Source organism: Hipposideros armiger, unplaced genomic scaffold, assembly GCF_001890085.2.
Source record: "Hipposideros armiger isolate ML-2016 unplaced genomic scaffold, ASM189008v1 scaffold_44, whole genome shotgun sequence".
NCBI classification, from domain to species: domain Eukaryota; kingdom Metazoa; phylum Chordata; class Mammalia; order Chiroptera; family Hipposideridae; genus Hipposideros; species Hipposideros armiger.
Window position 1 is genome coordinate 103,739 of NW_017731394.1, and position 20,292 is coordinate 124,030.

The following is a 20,292-nucleotide window of genomic DNA, read 5'->3' on the forward strand; positions in this document are numbered from 1 at the left end:
ACAAGCAGCAGGCTTAAATAGACCAGATCAGAGTGAGGCTAGAGACATCTCCCTGCCGATACCAGACAGCCAATTATGTGAGTTGATTTCTGCCACTTTTCTTTTTCCTTGCATTCCCAATAACAGAAGTGGGACTTGGAAAGGGATGTGGGGCAAGAGATATTTTAGAACTCCTCTTTCCTTTAGAACCCCTCTCCACACTAAGACTTCAAGCCACCTGTTTAGAATGCACTTAACAAAGAGGAGGAAAAGCTTTGCATTGAGTATTAGAGTTTTATACTTGACTGTTCCAAGTTTAAATAACTGGAACTGGTGAGAAATCAAGGAACTAGCTCTAAATGTCATTAAGAGATGTGAAAAGGAAGATTTTCGTAGCACAGTGCAAAGTAGTGACTGGAAAAGAGTAAAACCATTTCATATTTATATACCAAACACTTGAGAGCTCTGTATTAATTGTTTACATATGTAAAGAATGGCTGAAGAAACTGGGAGCAAGGAGTGTCTTAAAAATGGGGATATAAGTGAGGAAGGAGAGGGTAGCTCCAAGAAGAAAATTGTCCATGGTAATAGCTGCAATAGACAAATGAAATGAGATAAAGATTTGAAAGTATCCAAGAAATTAGACAATTAGAAAGTCATGGGTGACTCTGAGAGCAGTCTTAGTGGAATGATAGGGGCAGCTCATTTGGACTTTGCTATTAAGGAACATTGATATTCCTATTTTTCTATCCACTAGGCCTCATTCTACTCTTGGTCGCATAATGAACAAGAGTAATTCCATTTAGATATAACAGCATATCAAATATTTGAGGACGGCTCTCCTATATCATTTGGGCCTCATTTTCTTCAAGCTAGATACCTCATTTCCCTTTGCCTTCCAATCCCTTTATGATCCTGGTCACTCCATTCTGAAGATGCTTCAGTTTGTGTAAATACCCAAATGGTAATATATCATTGTCAGTCTGGTTAGACTACTAGATCAGAACAGGACAGTCAGCTCTCTCAACCTAGGAATTAGACTATTATAATTCAGGCCAAAACTACATTTGCTTTTTGGCAGTTAGTTCTGTCACATCATTATCATTTTTGCTTGCCCAGTGTTATGGGGATTCACTAAATAGATTAATTAAATGCTTATTGTACAACCTCAAAATTTGTTTCACAAAATTGGTAATTTTCAGTTTGGAGAACTTAGTTTTTTTGCTAATCCCTAAATAGATAGACAATGTCTTCTGATTAGTTTTTTGTGCCTCATAGGAGTCTTTGAAAAAATAGGGTTGATAATTATTATAGTGTGTGTGTGTGTGTGTGTGTGTGTGTGTGTGTNAGAGAGAGAGAGAGAGATGATAGGGTATGTGTTTAGCCAAAGTGTAGTAGATCTGGATGATTTACAGGACAAGATAGATTTTTCTTTGTTGTTTTTCCCTTAATTCTACCAATATTTACTCGTTGTATGAGCTATGATAAAAAAAAAATATGGTGAATGTTTACATTTTAAAAAAATTACAGTAAAAGACACATTACCATTAATCCCATTAAAATACTCCCTCTCACTTCGAACACACTTATCCCATCGTTCTTGCCACTTTCTGAAGTAGTTCTAGAAGTCCTCTTTCATGAGTATCTTTAATTGAGCTGTTGTGGCTGCCTATGGACACTCACGAAAAAGGACTTCCAGAACTGCTTCAGAAAGTGGCAAGAACGATGGGATAAGTGTGTTCAAAGTGAGAGGGGGGGGAGTATTTTGAGGGGGGATTAATGACAATATGTCTTTTACTATAATAAATATTTTTAATTTAAACATTCACTGTAGTTTTTGATCACACCTCGTATTCCATTCTCAATGTTGATAATTTGTGTCTTGTCCTCTTTTTATCTTGATCAACGTAGGTGGAGGTTTATCAATCAATTTTATTGATCTTTTCATAAACTAGCTTTGGCGTTACATTTTTTTCTTGGTCTAGTTTTTCATTAATTGATTTTTCCTCTTAATTATTTCTTTGCATCTCCTGTGTTTTAATATATTATGAATGTATCTTTCTAGCTTTTTAAAATGAAACTTAGCTCATTGTTTTGACCTACCTGATTTTCTAATTAAACATTTAAAGCTATACATTTTCTTCTGTGGTCTGCTTTAGCTGTTCCTCAAAACATTTTAAATATTTTATTTCTATAATCATTTAGTTCAAAATATATTTTAATTTTCTTTTTCATTGAATTTTGATCTATAGTTACTTAGAAATATGTGTGTTGATTTGAAGATATTTGGAGTTTTTCTAGATATCTTTTTATTATTAAAGTCTAATTGAATTCCATTGTAATTTAAGAATGTATTGTATACAATTTTAATGCTTTGAATACATTGAGACTTGTTTTTTGGATTAGCATATGGTTTATCTTAGTGCACATTCTAGATGCACTAAAAAAGGAATGTATTCTGGAATTGTATGATATAATCAAATTAAGCTGGTTGATGAGCTTGTTCAGATTTTTTATTTTCTTAATGATTTTTTCTCTTTAGTTCTTCTGTCAATTACTAAGAAATGTATGATAAAAAATTCTCCAAATATAATTTATCTCTTTCCTTAGTTCTTTCAATTTTGCTTTAAACAGAAATTCAAAGAAAAAAATAATTCAGTCACATACATACATACATAAATACTATGTATTAATACATATATATACAATCACATTGTTTTATAATTTCCCATATATTTATCATTATTTATATTTTTTATTCCTTCTTGTAAGTACAAGTTACTGTTGTGTCTTTTTTTTTTTTTAGCCTTTAGTGACCTTTAATACAAGTCTGCTATCCATGAATTGCCTCAGCTTTTGCTTATCTAAAATTAGTATTTTACATCATTTTTTATTATGTTTTTCAAACTTACATCTTTTGGTTAAGTTGGGTTTGTTTTTCAACTCTTTGAATATAGTCATTTCTCCCAGCCTTCCTTGTTTCTGGTGAGAAGTCAATTGTTTATTGTATTATGTGCCCTCGTTATGTCATATGTTATTTTCTCCTGCTTCTTCCAAGGTTTACTTTTTTTTTTTAATTCATTGGGGTGACATTGATTAGTAAAATCATATAGGTTTCAAGTGTACAATTCTATAATAATTCATCTGTATGTTGAATTCTGTGTTCACCACCCCAAGTTAGTTCTCCTTCCATCACCATATTTTTACCCCCTTTATGCTCATCTACCACCTGCTCTCCACCCTTATCCTCTGGTAACCACTAAACTGTTGTCTATGTCTATGAGTCTTTGTTTGTTTTTCTTGTTCATTTGTTGCTTTCAGTTTTATATCCCACATGAGTGAAATCATATGGCTCTCAACTTTTTTCTGTCTGACTTATTTTGCTTAGCATGATAATCTCAGAATCCATCTATGTTGTCACAAATGGCAGTATTTCACAAGATTTACTCTTTATCTGTGGGATTCAGCAATTTAACTATGATGATCTTAGATTTGGGTTTTTTTCACATTTATTCTGGTTATTTTCTTCACATTTATCTAGTGTTTCTTGGATCTATAACTGAATATTTTCATCAAATTTGGGAAATTTTTGGCTACCACTTCTTTAAGTATTGTTTCTGCCTCATTCTGTCTCTCAGTGTCTAGGACTCCAATTAAACATTTGTTGGACTTCTCTATATTGGTCCACATGTGTTTGGAGTTCTGTTCAATTTTCTTACTTTTCTCTGTTCTTCAGATTGCATAATTTCTGTTGATCTGCCTTAAAGTTTATAATTTTTTTCCTTCCTCCATCTTTAACTATTCATGAGATCACCATGGAATATTTTTCATTTAAGGACTCGTGATTTTCAGCTCTAAATATTCTACCTGGTTCATTTTTATAGTTTTCACTTCTCTGTTTATATTTTTTCTATTTACTTATTGATACCATAGTTTCCTTTAATACTTTGAGTACACTTTTCTTTAACTCTTTGAACATATGTATAATAGCTGCTTTGAAGTCTTTAAATCCCACTTTTGAGCCCATTTGGACTCAGTTTCTATAGGCAGTGTTTTCCTTAGTGTGGGTCATATTCGGTAATTTGTGGTTAAATCTGAACTTTGTAAATAATGCATTATAATGACTCTGAATTCAGTTATGTTTTTCTGAGTATTTCTAATTTTTTGTTTCAATAGTTAACTTGCCAGGGTTTAAATTGTTAACTCTCACTTCAGTATACTATACTGCAGATAATATTTCTGCCCTATTTTTCCAGTTTTCACATTCCTTTTTTTAACCTGGTCGCTCCAGGTTGTCCCGTGCCATCACAAAGGTTATTCAACAGCCAAATATTTGCACAAAATTTATACTCAGATTTTGGGGCTCACACTCTCTATGATCTTCAACCCTTAGTTCTGTCCTTTGAGATCTCAAGTCAATAGACTTCAGCTTTCTATTATACGTACAATACTCTGCTCTCAGGTTAGGAAAAGCTCACCTTCAAAGGAGCTGCAAATTTGCAAATCTCACATGATAAAGTCTTTCAACTTTATCCTATTCTCTTTTTCCTGCTTGCTGTCCAACTCATGCGTAGCTTAGTGGTCAACCAGAGATTTGAGCACAGTTGATAAAACTTTCTGGAACTCTCTTCCAGAAATTTTCCCCTAAGCGTTCAGCTGTTTCAACAATACTGAACCCTGTGTTCTGCCACCTCAACCTGGAAAGCATGTGATACAGTGCCTCCAGAGTTAAGGGAGGTTAGGAACGCTTAGGCAAAAAAAGCCACAACCTTGAAATTCTTACATGTCATGATCACTCTTTCAAAAGGAAACTGCTGTGATTGTTGCCTGCTTTTGATTGTTTTCCAATGCCTTCAAATAATTAGTTTTTAATGATATTTTATCCAGGTTTTGTAATTATAGCTGCAAGAGATTTTGCACAGTGAAACATTAGCACAAGTTCAAACTTCCTTAGGAATATTTTTTAATAGTGTGATTTTTACAACTATTAGTGATAGATGGCAAAGTATAGGAATTCAGTTACCATATTTTGCTGTTTATAATGTGCACTTTTTTTGCCCAAATTTGTGAGGGAAAAATAAGGATGTGCATTATACATGGGTAGTACTAATTCCATATCTATAAATGTTTTTAATTCTTTTATTTATTCTTATGAGTTAAAAGTGTAACTCTATAAATTAATAATGATATCCATATGCAAAATAATATCCTGGAATACAATAATCGGTTTTGTTGAACTTATGATGAACTTGCAACGACAGAGTTCTTGGCCCTCTATGATGCATAAATATCATAAATTTGTTACCAGTACATAAAATTTCTTGTATCTTGTATCTGTTCTTGTGTTTTATAATTATTTGCTACATAAAATTTCTTGTGCCATAATGTGTTATAAAATAAATGCTAAAATTCCTTTATATACAAAGAAACAAGTACCTAAATGTAAACAAATAAAAATTTGAATTAAAAAATTAAAACAAAATATTTTTTCCCTGAAAGTTTGGGCAAAAAACATAGGTGCACAATGTATGCGTACATGGGAGCACATTATACATGGCAAAATATGGTAGTATTTATTGAATAAATTAATTATGGTTACTCTCTTTTTAGATAATGCAATAAATGTACCTTTGTCTCTTGTTGTGTTCAAAATATTAAGGAAAAAGAAAGGTGATATAAAAGTGTAGGCATGTAGCTTATCAGTAATTTTAAGAAAATAAAAATATATTCAAGTTGTCATTCTGTCACAGAATCTCAAAAATATAACACATTTTTATCTAAGAAACCTGAGTCATCATTTCTTCATTAAAATTCAGAAAGAAGGAAGGATAAGGGAATAGTAAAAGGTAAAAGGATTATGTATATGGAAAACATTTAGTACAAATTTAGTAACTATCAAATTTAAATCTTTGATTTTAAATTATTGCTGAATTTAAAACGCAAAACCAGAATGTAGGAATAATACTGTTTTTACAAATATAAATATTAATCGTCAGGCTACATACACTAAGTGCTTTATTATTATGACGTGAAAGAAATGAGGTGTGAGTTTATAAACTGGTTGGTTGGTAGTAACGCCCATTTTAAAGGTGCTGTGCCTGAGAAAATCATAGTAAAGAAAAAAAATTCTGATTCCTTTGATATAATCATACATAACCCTGTAAATTTTGTAGCTAATAGAGGTGGTATAGTAGGTGGAAAATGATTTGGAACCAGAAAGACTCTGGAAAGTATCTGCTTCCCACTGACTACCTAGATAAATCGCTTAGCCTATCTAACTGTACCTCTGGAAGACATAATTATTGCCCCACCTCATATACTTGTTTTAAGGAGAAAAAATTATAAAACTGGCTGAGTATGCTTGTTAATATGGTAGGATTCTGACTTTTTTTTTTTTTTTTACAGAGGAAGATAAATATAATATTTATTCTCCTTTGCTCTTCAAGTATTTCCTGGCAGAAGGAGTCATCAACAGACATACTTTGTTGGTTGCTTCTGCAAAAGAAGACCCTGCTGATATTATACAGGTATAGAATATGGTATACTGTATATATTCAATATTGCATTATGAACATTTTATGAAAAAATGTTTATATATGTAAATGAGATAATATGTTTGTATATATATAAATTATGTTTAAATGCCCTAATGGGACATACATTTTTTTTTCTCAAAGAAAAGTATCAAACTTATTTAAGCATATAGTTACATTTTTAAATTAGTGTTATTGGACAATTTTTTTAAGTTAAAACTTATGTCAGAAATGGGGAAAATATGAATAAGCTATTAAAAACTGACAATAAATAAAGTTATTATAGTCGTGATAAAGAACTCTATAAAAAGTTAGGTAAAGACAAACAACTACAGAATATAATTAGATATTATATTACCAGTATCCCAAAGGTATAAATCAGAAGAAAGATACAGAAATTAGAAGTACTCATTTATTAATACTATTTCGCTTTGAGAATGCCAGAAATTATTCCCTTCTCAGCACTATGCAATAATAAAATATGGGACTGAGATAGTATATCTATTTTTTTTAAAGGTTTTATTGGGGAATTGGGGAAGGGGGAGATAGTATATCTTTTTTAAGCCAAAGCTCGCTTTTACCTCAGAGAGGACAATTCTGACTTTCAGAATTCTTAATTTCTTTGTCCAAAACAGAAACTCAATTTAAGCTATTATTTGAGTAGAATTCAGAATCTAAAATTATTTTTCCCCATAAGATTTTTCATTTCTGTGCATAGTCTACAAAATGGTAAATGACTAAGTCATTTATAAATAATTTATAGCATAATAAATACTAATTTACAGCAACTATCAACAAACACAAACAAACTTCTATACCGTGCATAAAAGTTACCCTAATACTAAGGTCAAAACTAACATGATTTTTTATGTGGATCACACTCTGCTTATTAAATAATACTGTCATAAAATCCCAAGGAGAACTCTTTGTATAATTTTCCAAATAATTGCCTTCATTCTTTTTTTTTAGTTATTATTATTATTATTATTATTTTTATTGGGGAACAGCGTGTTTTTCCAGGACCTATCAGCTCCAAGTCAAGTAGTTGTTTCAATCCAGTTGTGGAGGGTGCAGCTCAGTGGCCCATGCGGGGATTGAACCGGCAACCTTGGTGTTATGAGCCTGCACTCCAACCAACTGAGCTAACCAGCCGCCCCATGACTTCTTTCATTCTTATTTCTGCTGTTTAGCTTTCCTGATATTTTCCTGATGTTTTTGGTTTTTTTGTTCCGTTTTCCTGGCCTTAATCTTTTTGGTCAATTTCTGCACAATGCTGTACTTGCTAGAAGCAGTAGAGTAGGCCAAAATCATTGTTGTAAAGAAGCTATACAAGTTCACAGCACATTCCACACCAGACTGAGACTATGATGCTATATCAAACATTTTTGCAGCCATATAGAAAATAAGACTACTTACCAGGCCAGAAGCAAGAAGGCCTTTTTTTGCTTTTTAAAATAAGTTGTTTTATTTTACCTTCTTGCCTCCTCCAACCTAGACAACCGATGTTAAACACTAATATATACTTCCACATTTTGCTTTAGAGAACTACATTTTTTTTATTTAAAAGCTAATTCCTGACACCTTTCTTAGGTACCTTGAATTCTTGCAAGTTACTATTAAAATCATACTGTACTTTACATGTCCTTTGGATTATGTGAAGGATTTTTTTGAAGTTATAAAAGAAATATTACCTTTTCATCAGGCTTTCTTAAAATATTTGGCCATCTATGCAAGTAATTAGATTCTGCAAACATTTATTCATAGATAAATTTTATGGTATAGTAGAAAAAATACAAAAGTAGAATAAGAAAACATACAAAAAGTTGCACATCTGACCAACACTAATTAATAAGGTCCAACGACAGTGTTTAGTTCATTGATGATCACACAGTAAAGGACAGTGGTTCCTGAGATATGCTCTGTAACTTTCCTGGCTTACTGCATGCAAGGTTTCCAGACAACTTTAGGAGACAAAACCAGGAGTGCCCAATTATGACCTTGTTATTATCGTCATCTGGAGCCTAAGTATGGTTTAAGGAGATAAGTGTGGGTGCCAAGTTGACAAGGGTGGTCTTGTGATGGTTAATTATATGCGTCAACTTGACTGGGCCATACGCTGTCCAGATATTTGATCAAACATTATTTTGGCTGTACCTATGAGGGTATTTTTGATTGATCTACAAAACATAAAATTTGTAGACTAAGTAAAGCAGATTGTCCTACCTGAAGTTAGTGTGCCTCATCCAATCATTTGAAGGCCCAAATAAAACAAAACGGCTGACCTAGTCCTGTGTAGGAAAGAATCCCTACCTGTTTGATTGCCATTGAACTTGGACATCTGCTTTTTCCTGCCTTTGAATTGAAACTGAAACGTCAGCTCTTCCTGAGTCTTGAACCTGTCAGCCTTTGGATTAGAACTACACTGTTAGTTCTCCTGATTCTAAAGCCTTTAGATTCAGACAGGAATTACACCATCAGCCCTTCTGCGTCTCCAGCTTGCTGACTCACTCAGCAGATCTGGGGTCTTTTGTCAGCCTCTGTAATTATGTGAACCAATTCCTTGTAATAAATGTTATTTTAATATATATATATATATATGCACATATGTGTGTATATGTGTGTATATATCTGTGTAGATCACAATTTATATATATTTCCTTATGTATGCATCATAAGTACATTTTTTTAAATGCATACATTTTTATATATATTTATGCGTGTGTGTATTATATTTATACACACACACACATGCACATATACATCCTATTGGTTTCTCTGGAGAACTCTAATGCAATTTTACTGAAAAAATAAAAATTACATTTAAAAGCAACATAAGGAATTTCACCTTTATTTATTAATATCCATTAAAAGATCATCACCTCACATCCTATATCTTGGCCAATTTTCCAGGTAGTAAAATACAATGATCTTCCCACCTTTTTGTTTTCATATTTCTAAAAATAGTTTTCAACTATGTATCTACTTGTACACTATGTTATCTGAGAATTAGTTATGAGATTATTTACTTGCAAAGGGTTTTATTGTAAATATTGCCTTTTTAAAGACTTTTATATCAGTCTTCTAAGTGTATCCAACTGAATCTAAATAACAATTTGATGTCAGCACCCTTATTTTTAGAAGTAAATACATAAGCAAGCTCTTCTTTAATATCTGGAAATTTTACATCACTCCTTTTTTCCTTGAATTCATATTTTCTCTTCCAGTCCTCATAGGACTTTGTCTGAATGTAATATTTTATATTCAAAATATTTATTAATAACCATATGATGGTTTTCCTATAACAAAAAAATTTGTATTTAAATTTATTTTAAACTTATCTCAAAAGACTGTTAAAAACATTATTTCTCAATTCAGTTATTACAATTAATGTTGCATGCAGTGTATCAATAGACAAAAACATTTCACACTGCATTGCTGTATTAAGACATATCAGTGGATAAATATTGCTAGAATGGGACAGGATTCAGCATCTATTCATATTTTTCATTTTTGCAGATTGAGCTATTCATAATTAAGTAAAAGGGAATAGAAAGAGTTTTGTTATTGCAGTGTCCCTCAGTTTTTAAACTTTTCTGTGTAATATACACAAACATCACACAATGTCATCATAAATTATTTTAAAGTATTTTAAAATTTTGCTAAAAACAATGAAAAAGAATGATTTCCCCAATTGTTAGAGCATTCATATTTTCTGTACCAGATAGGTATCTTGAATTGTCTCTTTGGCACCCTGGAGATTTTTATACCAAGGCATTGAGAAGTAAATCTTTCATTTGTAAAGTGAGAAAAGGGTGATTTGAAAGGGGAAGTGGGAAGGGGAACCTGCAATGGCTCATTCTTTAGGACGGCAGTTTCTTCTCAGAGTATTTGTGAAAGTTGAAGTTCAAGGAGTTGATTCCTTTAAACTTTCATAATCATTTACCTCTTTGTAAGTCTTCATATACCCCATAATATAGACTCCCAGTTTATTTGTTGTTCTTTTTTTTTTAAAGATTTTTATTGGGGAATTGAGGGATAAGAACAGCGCTGGGGAATTGGGGGAAGGGGAACAGACAAGTTGCTGTTGTTTTGTTCTTCAGTCTAGTTGTGGAGGACGTCGCTTCACTGGCCCAAGTTGGCACCATCATTGCGCTCTTCCCGGGAGAGGCAGATCAGTCACCAGCCTCTGGACAGCCGCTCACAGCGGCTGCTGGCCGCTCACGCTGGCTGCTGGCTGCACACAGTAGCCCATGGCAACCCACTGCAGCAGGGGCTGCATGCAGCCTATGCCTTCGCCAGTGACTCCCGGCAGCCCAGCTCTAGGTCGAGCTGTTGTTCAGCATCTTTGCTGTGGAGGGCAGTGTCACTGGCCCTCATATGTGGGATCCAAACCGGGGCCCTCTGGTGTCCCAAACCAGCTCTTAACCAACGCACCACTCCGCCGGCCCGAGACTCCCAGTTTTTGACAACTAAAAGTAATGGAAACAAGTAATCTTACCTGATCAATACCCAATGTTTCTAAGTTTAGACTACCATAGGCCTAATATGATTAAATCCAAATATTGATGTAGCCCAATGAATTTGTATTTAAGTCATCTTCAAAGTACATTATTCTAAGTAGTGTAGTGCTAATTATCATTTATTTTGTATCAATTTTAAAACAAGAGTACATTACTTTGGACTTCAAAGATGTAGGAATATTTTTAAGTTACTGCTGCTTCATAAAAAATCCAAATGAGGTTTATCTCAGCCAAAAAAATGTTAAATCAGCCTTTTGAACTTAGAATTTCTTTTATGAAAATTATATCACATTACATGTAAATACAGATTGTCTTATTGGAAGTAAGGAAACGAAAGAAACCATTAGTAATGTTTTCCTATTATCTTAAATATTATTTAAACGATAATTACTTGAAATAAATTCCCATTGACTGATGTACTATGGATGTTTTTCTTCCAAAGAAGTAATGTTGGTTTCCATGTTGACAGATATTTTACTGCACTTTCCCATATTTGAATTTTTACTGTCACTGAGATCCAATTTATAACATCATGCTAGTCAATCTCCTGATGCTTAAATTCTTCTTATATTTCAAGGGAAATACATGTAAAAATGGTTCGATCGTTTTAATGTCATAAAGGTTTTTATTGCTCTGGACTAGCAAAGGTGTTTTCAACTGAAGACTGTTCTAGTGTCTTCAGATCTATTGTATTTTATCTTGTGCACTTAGAATATATTATCAAAGACATTATAATTGCTGCCACAAAAAGTTAATGGTCTTAAGCATTAGATTTGCTTTATATAACATTGCAGATTTGATACTGCTATGAGTTTATTTCATTCATCTATTTATAACGAGTAGCCTAGTACAAGTTGTTTTTATTGAGTAGCAAGTTTGCGTTACATGACAGTTGAGTATTTATCAATAATGTATTCAGTGAAGTTAAATATTAATTTAACAATAAAGTTGAGTGTGTGATTCCCTGGAAAAACTTATCTTCTTTGATTTTAATGCTATTATTTGCTTTTAACTAAAACCTCTTATATAGGTGAGTAATGAAAGTAGTTAAAGGTTGTACATACTAAATAACATGCATACTTATCATTTCCCTAATAAAAAAATTATTTCATGACTTATGTTTAAACTATTTTGATTATGTTCTTATATTTCATGTAGCTGTACTCAGAAAATATATAGTTTTTGAGTTAATAGAATCTTTTTTATGCATCAGTAATTCTTAAATTCTCAATCTTGTCATTTTGTATTCCTTACATGTTTAATATTTAAAAGTAAAACAATATTTGATTTTCAAATTATATGCCATTCTAATTTTCCTATAAAAAAGTAAAAAAAGTATTGTTTTAACATATACATGTTTAATGTGGTCCAGCTAGTGTTCACACTACGTTTAGAGTAGACTGCATTAGAAAATTATAGCTGATAAAAATTTAAATTATTCATATTCTTCATAACACCAGTGCATAGAAAAAGGTTTTCATTTTTAACATCTCTCTGAGAAGAATAAAATATCTTTTGTAATTTAACATGAGATAGTTAATATTTGCTTAGATAAGTAGGTTTTTCTACATAATATTCAGTCAGGGTTTCACTGTGCCCAACTCAATTAGAGTTATACTTAAAACTTCATTTGTATCAAACACCCCCACAATGACTGACCAAAACCAAGGCATTCACAATGTTTACAGATACAGTATTGGGGGGTAATGCTGTAATTGCTTAGTTTTAATTTTATGATGTATGATTGGGGATTTATGGAACCTATAACCAAGGCAAATATTGCTAGTGCAAGAAAAGGGAAAAGACAATCTTATAGACCATAATTATCTTAAAACTGTATATAACTAAAAGACAAGTAAAGGATAAAAAGCCCATCAGCTGCCTGAGATATATTATATAACCACCTAGCAATTTATCCATCATCCTTTGAAAACATATTCGTGCCTATTGTAGTCAAAGCTCCTTCAGGAAGTCAGCATTAAGATGTAATGCTGAAAAATTACACCCCTTAGAAAATCCTATAGAACAAACATGATGTTGTTAAAGCTTTCAAAAACACATATGGTAAGTATTTTTAGTTAAATGTTTTATCTAAAAGAATTTCCTTAATCATCTCAAATATAGTGATAAGTATTCTCCATGATAACTTTCTATGGAATGTTTTCTAAAATATCAAAAATTACATTTATATGTTAAAATATTTAAACCCTTATCAGTAGATAGGCTGATTTTTTTAATGAAATAAAACATTGTGTACACACATGCACACACAAACATTTCCTTAGAATTTGAAAATGCTAAGATTTTTGTATTATATCCCTTTCATAATTTTAACATTATGCTGTTATGTGTTAGTATTTATAGAATTAAAGTAAAATTATTTTCAGAAGTAAATTTAAATGCTATTTTGTCATATACTAAACTCAACTTTAAAACTTAATTTGAATATATTTTAGTGATGACATGCCAGATAGAGATATCTATGATGTGCAGGAAGAGATATCTAATATCTAGAGCAAAGGGTTAATTCTTGACTCACTGCATTCACTTTTTTTTAATATTTTAGAATAAATTTTATTTCTGTATATTAGTAAAGAATTATAACTGAAAATTTAAAAATGCAATTTAAGATAGCATAGAAAATTAGCAATACTGAAATATAAATTTAACAAACAAGTGCAAGAGTTTATGCACTTTAAAGTATAAAACTTTGATGACGTAAATTGAAGATATAAATAACTGTAGAAATATATCAGATCTATGGATTGAGAGTTTTAATATTACTTAAGTGTCAGTTCTCCTGAAATATGAATTTAATTTCCCATTTAAGTTTAAAATATTAGCTGTGGGGGTTTTTTTGTTTGTTTTTTAGTGTCTGGTGTACAAAACAACATATTGGTTAGACATTTACCTACCTCACAAAGTGATAACCCCAACAAGTCTACTACCCGTCTGACACTGTACATAGCTATTCCAATACCATTGACTATATTCCATATGCTGTACTTTACATCCTGTGACTGTATATTTTTTTAAATTATAGTCAACATTCCATATTAGTTTCAGGTGTACAGTGTAATGGTTAGGCATTTTGCATTAACTTTTTATGTATTATACACAGTAAATACTGTCCAACATCAGCTCCAGTTAGAAGAAGTAGGAGACTAGAATTCTTTTAAGGAGCTTAAAAATTGTATTTTTTTTAAAAATATGTACCCAGGATAAGTACATAGTTACCGGGAGGAATGTTATAACTACCTTGATGTTTAAGTAAAGGTTTACAGAATATAATGTATTTTAACATCAAGCATACTAGTAAATAATTCAAATTTAAAATGAATTTTGGTAAACCTTTCTAAATTTAACATTGAGAAAATCTTTCATAATTGAAAATGAATCACTTTATTGTAACCCATTAATTAATGAAATCAGTAACAATTCATTTAAAATGAACCATATAATATTTGATTAATTAATATAGCAATAAGATATTTAGTAAGGAAGTAAGAAAATTTGCACAAACATCTTCAGAATTCTTTTTATGGACTTCCTAAATAAAAATTAAAATGGTATCTTAATAGTTTGAAAGCATTATTTTATATTCCAAAATATCAACCTTTTACCAAAATACTGAACTCATTTGTTAAGATCTTACTCATTGTATCATGTATGTTTTGCTTTATTTGTTTTTTTGGTTATTATTGAGATGAGAGATAACAATTCTAAAATCAGAGATATTGATTAAGAATTGGATGAAACAGTATTATTTGCTAAACAACGTAAAGTGTAAATTTCTATTAAAAAGATTTCTTTTTCTTCTGTCAATTTGGTGTCAAGATTAGATCTTTGTTTGCCCTCCATGTGTTATTTACTGATTGTGGAAAATAATTAGAAGTCTGAATCCAGTGAGTGGTCAGGTGTTTCCTTTTATTGGGTTGTCGGAAAAGTTCTGACATATTATTGCAACAAAAAACATAGAAAAAATAAGTCATGACTTTTACGACAACCCAATAGTACCTTGTAACACAGTCTGGTCTTTCTGAGTAAATAGAATATAAAAATATCTCAGATCGATCTTGTTTTCCTTGTTCTGCCGAAATCAAAAGAATGAAGTTAAAGAAATACCCCTTGATTGGCCAAGTATATTTTTGAACATTTTTTTATTATTATAATCATCTCCAAAGTTGCAGTTTTAAAGTGATTCAGAACAAAAGCAATACATCATGTTATAAATAATTAAAAATTATTTTCTGGACCTTCTATCATTCCACTTTGCAAGCTTTATGCATACTCAATCACATAAATAACACATTTCCCCACACATTTTTACTTTTTCTAGCCTATATAATATTTATTGTATTGCCTATCAAAACTGTTTTGTCACTGTTTTTTGTCTGCACAAATATTACAAGAGCCCTACGAAAGCAGAGCTATAATCAGTATATGTTCCCTTCATTTCTTTCTCAACATTTTATTTGTTCAGAAAATTATCAGGCTATCTACACACTTTTCAGTACTTACAACTCTGAAGTGCCAGTTGAGCCAGGAATTTGCTGTTTGACCCAGGATTTCACTCTTCTTTTTTCCCCCTCGCTACTTACGAGTATGAGAGCTTATTTAAAATTCTAAGTTCTCGCCTGGCAGCCACAGTTAGAGCTTCTTTGGCAAACTAAAAAGAGTAAGAAAAAATATGCAAAGGCTCAGTACTGCTTCCAGTGACCTACATTTGTAGCCAGCTTTTAAAAGATGGCTGTGCCTTTATTTTCCAACAAGGAAATGAAAGATAACATAAAAACATAAAGGAGAATAAACCCACTTCTCCGTCACTAGCTAGTGAGAACAATTTCTGATATAACATTAAATAAATACACATTTGGCATTGATGTGTGGGCATAACCAACAAAAGAAAGGAATTTTGTGTACAGAAAAGTAACCGAAGTCATATACCAAAAATGTCATAGCCTGTAATCTTTATCTTCAAGAAGGTGAAATATATTTGGGATCTGATTTGAATTTCTGTGTTACTACTTAGCTTGCTGTAGGACCTTGCACAAGTCACTTAACCTTTCGTATTAAGATAGGGATAATATCCTAGCTACCTTATTCCAGAGTTCCAAATTAAAAATCAAATTACCTGGAGGTTTTGTTTTCTAAATCTTAAAGCACACTTATTCCACATATCACATTTACTTTCAGAAATTTTATTTTGAATTCATTAATAAATGAATGATTGTAAATACTCGATGGTTGTTGTTATGCTCAAAAGAAATGCTAAAATGTTGGGACTTTATCATTCTTTGAAAATAAGCCACACAAAATCAGAATTGGGAATATGAGAAATAGAGTTCATTTTTCTTCTGAATACAGAAGAAAGTATTTTACAGAAAAAGTATTCAGAGAAAAGTATTCCATCCTTTTGGGAGTGAAAAATGACTTGAAATTCTGAAAACCAGAGCCGTTAAAACTAAAAAGAAAAAACTTTTTTTCATCAGTTCCTCAAATTAACATATTACTCCATTAAAAAGGCAGCACACCACCAAGGGTCATTATTAAGCAGACAGTCTGTGAAGATTTCGTATGTACAAAGGGATGACTTTACTATGTGAAAACCCCAAAGAAGACAGAGCTTTCTCTCCAGCGAGTGTTGGGGCAATTCTGTCAGTGGACAATGTTTCTCTCCAGAAATATTAAGTTTTGTTCATCAAAAACTCACAGACAGTTTCAGAAGTGGCCTTAGTTCACCACATCCATCTTTAATATGATGGAATATTAATGAAATCAGAGGCATTTGAAATGTGCTTATCATTTTTGTAAAGTATTCTTACTGCAGTTTGTGTGTGTATATATATTTGAGTGTATCTAAAAGTCTGTGCTAGATTTCAAAAACAGTACATAGTATTATACTGAAGACTTAAATTGGAAGTAGAAAACAGAACTAAGCCTATGAAGTGAAACTTCTTAGCTTTATATTTCTTAGATTATAACATATAAGGCACTATAGAATTTTTAAAACAATCTATTTTCCAGTTGTCTCTACTTCTCAGTACTTAATGAGCAGAAACAGAATGTTTTGTTCTATTAACACCAAATGTACTACAAAATGTAATCTTCAAATTTAATAAAAATAAAGTAATATTCAATTTCATGTATTACCCCACAATATCCTAAGGATTTTTGTTTGTGACATTTCCCATAACTTGGGTTTATTTTGGAAAAATAAGTGTGACATCTAACAAATAAAAGCAGTTACTTGTATATTCCTGAGCTAGAGATTTAACTGATCTGGACCTTATATTTAGAAGTGTTTAGTTTTATCAAGTTATTAGTAATCACTTTTGTTTATATTCAGTAGGGACACTTAATACTTAAAGGAATTCTGTAGGAATTCTATACCAACATTAGAATCCATCTATAACTCAAATAATTGTTGCATACCCTGTTCACTTAATATAGATTTTCATATATCATGTTTACTTAAAAACAGATTAATATATACCCTTATGAAGTAAACATTTACTAAGGGGGAATTATTGCACATTATCTCACTAACTAAACCTGCTAATACCTGTGATTAAGTGGAGAATTTAGCCAACTTTTTTAAACATTTCACAAAGTATATTGTAATCACAATATTTTCTATTACAAGGACCACATTGTTTACCATGCATTATTTTTATCTATAACTAGTGATATATATAGATATAAAGATATAAATACACATATATATGTATATACACACTATATTCAGAGGGTGCCCAAAAAATGTATACACATGTTAAGAAAGGAAAAAAACTGTATTAAAATTGTAATACACAATATATACCAATAACAAAAGATGAGTACAAGTCACATTTGACTTCTGAAATTACAAGAGGTGCTCAAAGTGGTTACCATCAGCACCTAGACACTTCTGATTACAGCGAACTACTGCTTGAGCAACGTTAACCAAAGTGTCTGCTGTATGCATTTTTTTTTTGGCACCCCCAGTATATATATGTAATGCATAGACACACATGCAGGAGGTCACATATGTTTAACAATGGTCATTACCTAATTAGTAGCTCTTCATTTTAACTTATATTGTCTCTGTGAGTATGAGTTTTATTGGTTGTGCAGTCAGAACTAGATTAAACATTGGCAGCATTTAATATCATATATGAACTTTGCTTTGTGAAGGAACCTAGAAAACTCCAATTTTTATCACTAGAAATATTAATAGATACCAACAGTGCATCCTTGTTTCCTGTAAGTAAAAAGATGGAATTTCTCATTTCAAGCTTTCTAAGAAATTTGTTTTGAAATACAGGGAATGTTTTGAAGGAATATGTAATATAACTTTAGTATTTTGATATATAAAATATATAAATTCAGAATCTGAGTTAATATATTGAGGAAAATTGATAAAATTAATATAAACCTTATGGAGACTTGTTCTTAACAGCTTAGCAGTTTTGATTTTTTGCGTGAGAGAATAATTATGTAATCTAATAATATGATAATGCCAAGAAACTCAGTACATTTCCCTTTAAACTCCTTGTAAGTTAGTGCCATCAATAAGCCATCTTAAAATCCTGTGGCGGCCTTGGTGAAGACTAGGAGTGCTGCTTCTGGTCTTGGCAGGCATATTACTATGACCTAGATATGGAATTTACATTTGCCTGTACCTCATTTTCCTAACCTCCCTACTATATTGCGGGAGGACTCAGGGATTAATTACATGTTTGCATTGCTTTGAGATTCTTCTGTAACTGATGCTCTTAAAAATATGATGGTTTAGAATGTAATATTTTAAAATAATTATTATGATTTGCATTTAATTAAAGATAGTATTTTTTAAACTTTTTTTTTTTTTTTTACTTAGTGCAACTCTTTTCCTTCATTTCTGAATGCTTCTGGCATAGACTTCCATTTCCTGAAGTTGTCTATCTCCTTCTCTGTCATCAAGAAAATTGAGAGAGAAATTTTCCAGTCATCTAAACACGTTTCTGGTTTATATCTTACAGAGAAATGTAACAAAGATCAATGGAAAAATATTGAGAACAGTGGTTTGAATTTCTATTTTTCAGATTTATGTAATGTAGTTGCAAAATTAAAAACATCGTTTTTGACAGTAGCTTAACTTGTAAGTATAGTTAAAATAATGTGTACCAATTTCACCCTTTTTTGTAACATCAGCAACTTTTCCACCTTTATATTCAAGAAAAAAATCTGAAATTGCATTGTGTTCCCTAATCTGTACTGAATTTAGTTTGAAATATGGATGGAAATAAGTTAATTCACAAATTACTGATCTTAACATCTGAGTTTTAAAAACATTTTTATGTAACATCAACTATACCCCCAGACTTCTGATTTACTCCATGCAATCTACATTTCTGAATGCTTTTCACAATTACGTCACCTCTCCCCGCATAGTTTTAAATATTTAAATGAAGATTTAAATTTGAATATGTGAAGGACATAATTTTAATATAGGTATACTCAGGTTAGATATTTGGAGTACTTTGTATTAATATTATGATCATCAATAACATCATTGCATTTGTTTCTCTTTCTATAATAACTTTCAGAAAATAAATGCCCCCCCCCAAAAAAAAAAACCCAAATCACCAAAGTAATATACTTACTGATACAGTGTAACATACTTACTGATACATGGATAATGCTTAAGTAGTATTAATTATACACTTACCAAAACCTGCCAGGATCAAAAGATTTTATTTTTAAGACGGGTTTCTCATGCTGCATGGATTATGCTGCTACATAATAGCTCAATAGTACTTCTGCTGAATTGTAAAATAGCTTAGAGAGGAGGGTGATGCCCATCGTTGGTGTAATGCATTGGTAATTAAGAGGGTGGGAGGTTAAGCTTCATTAACTGCTGAGGGATTGTAGCTTGGGTTTTATTATGCCCTAGAGAACATAAAAAGTGAGAAGGGTCAAACTGTTGGAGTCAGATTTTGCTTGTGCATCTGCCAAAACAAAGACCACAAAATAGCATAGCAGTAAGCACAGAATGGCATGCTTTGAAAAGGGAAGAAATATATTACAGATATATATTTATCTTATGGATATGGATAAATGTTCCTGATTAAAAAATAAATTACTTAAACACAGGAGTGTATTTTGGCATTGGAATTTTATAATTTGGTTTCATATGGGTGTTTTTTAAGTAAACAATTGTTTTTGTTCAAATGTAGTGCCAGCTTTCTTATTCATGTTAATTTTCTAACCTTCATTCAATTAAAAGAAAAATTTTA

At 31.4% G+C, this 20,292-nt stretch overlaps 1 protein-coding gene across 2 annotated transcripts in view; it reads left to right on the top strand.

Moving 5' to 3' along the window:
* Positions 1–20,292, top strand: part of ELP4 (elongator acetyltransferase complex subunit 4) — a 218,689-nt gene that overhangs the window by 13,991 nt on the left and 184,406 nt on the right. For both annotated transcript variants that reach the window (XM_019639465.1, XM_019639466.1), the window contains exon 3: positions 6,385–6,506. In XM_019639465.1, the coding sequence (XP_019495010.1) occupies positions 6,385–6,506 (122 nt within the window). The remainder of the gene's footprint in view (positions 1–6,384; positions 6,507–20,292) is intronic.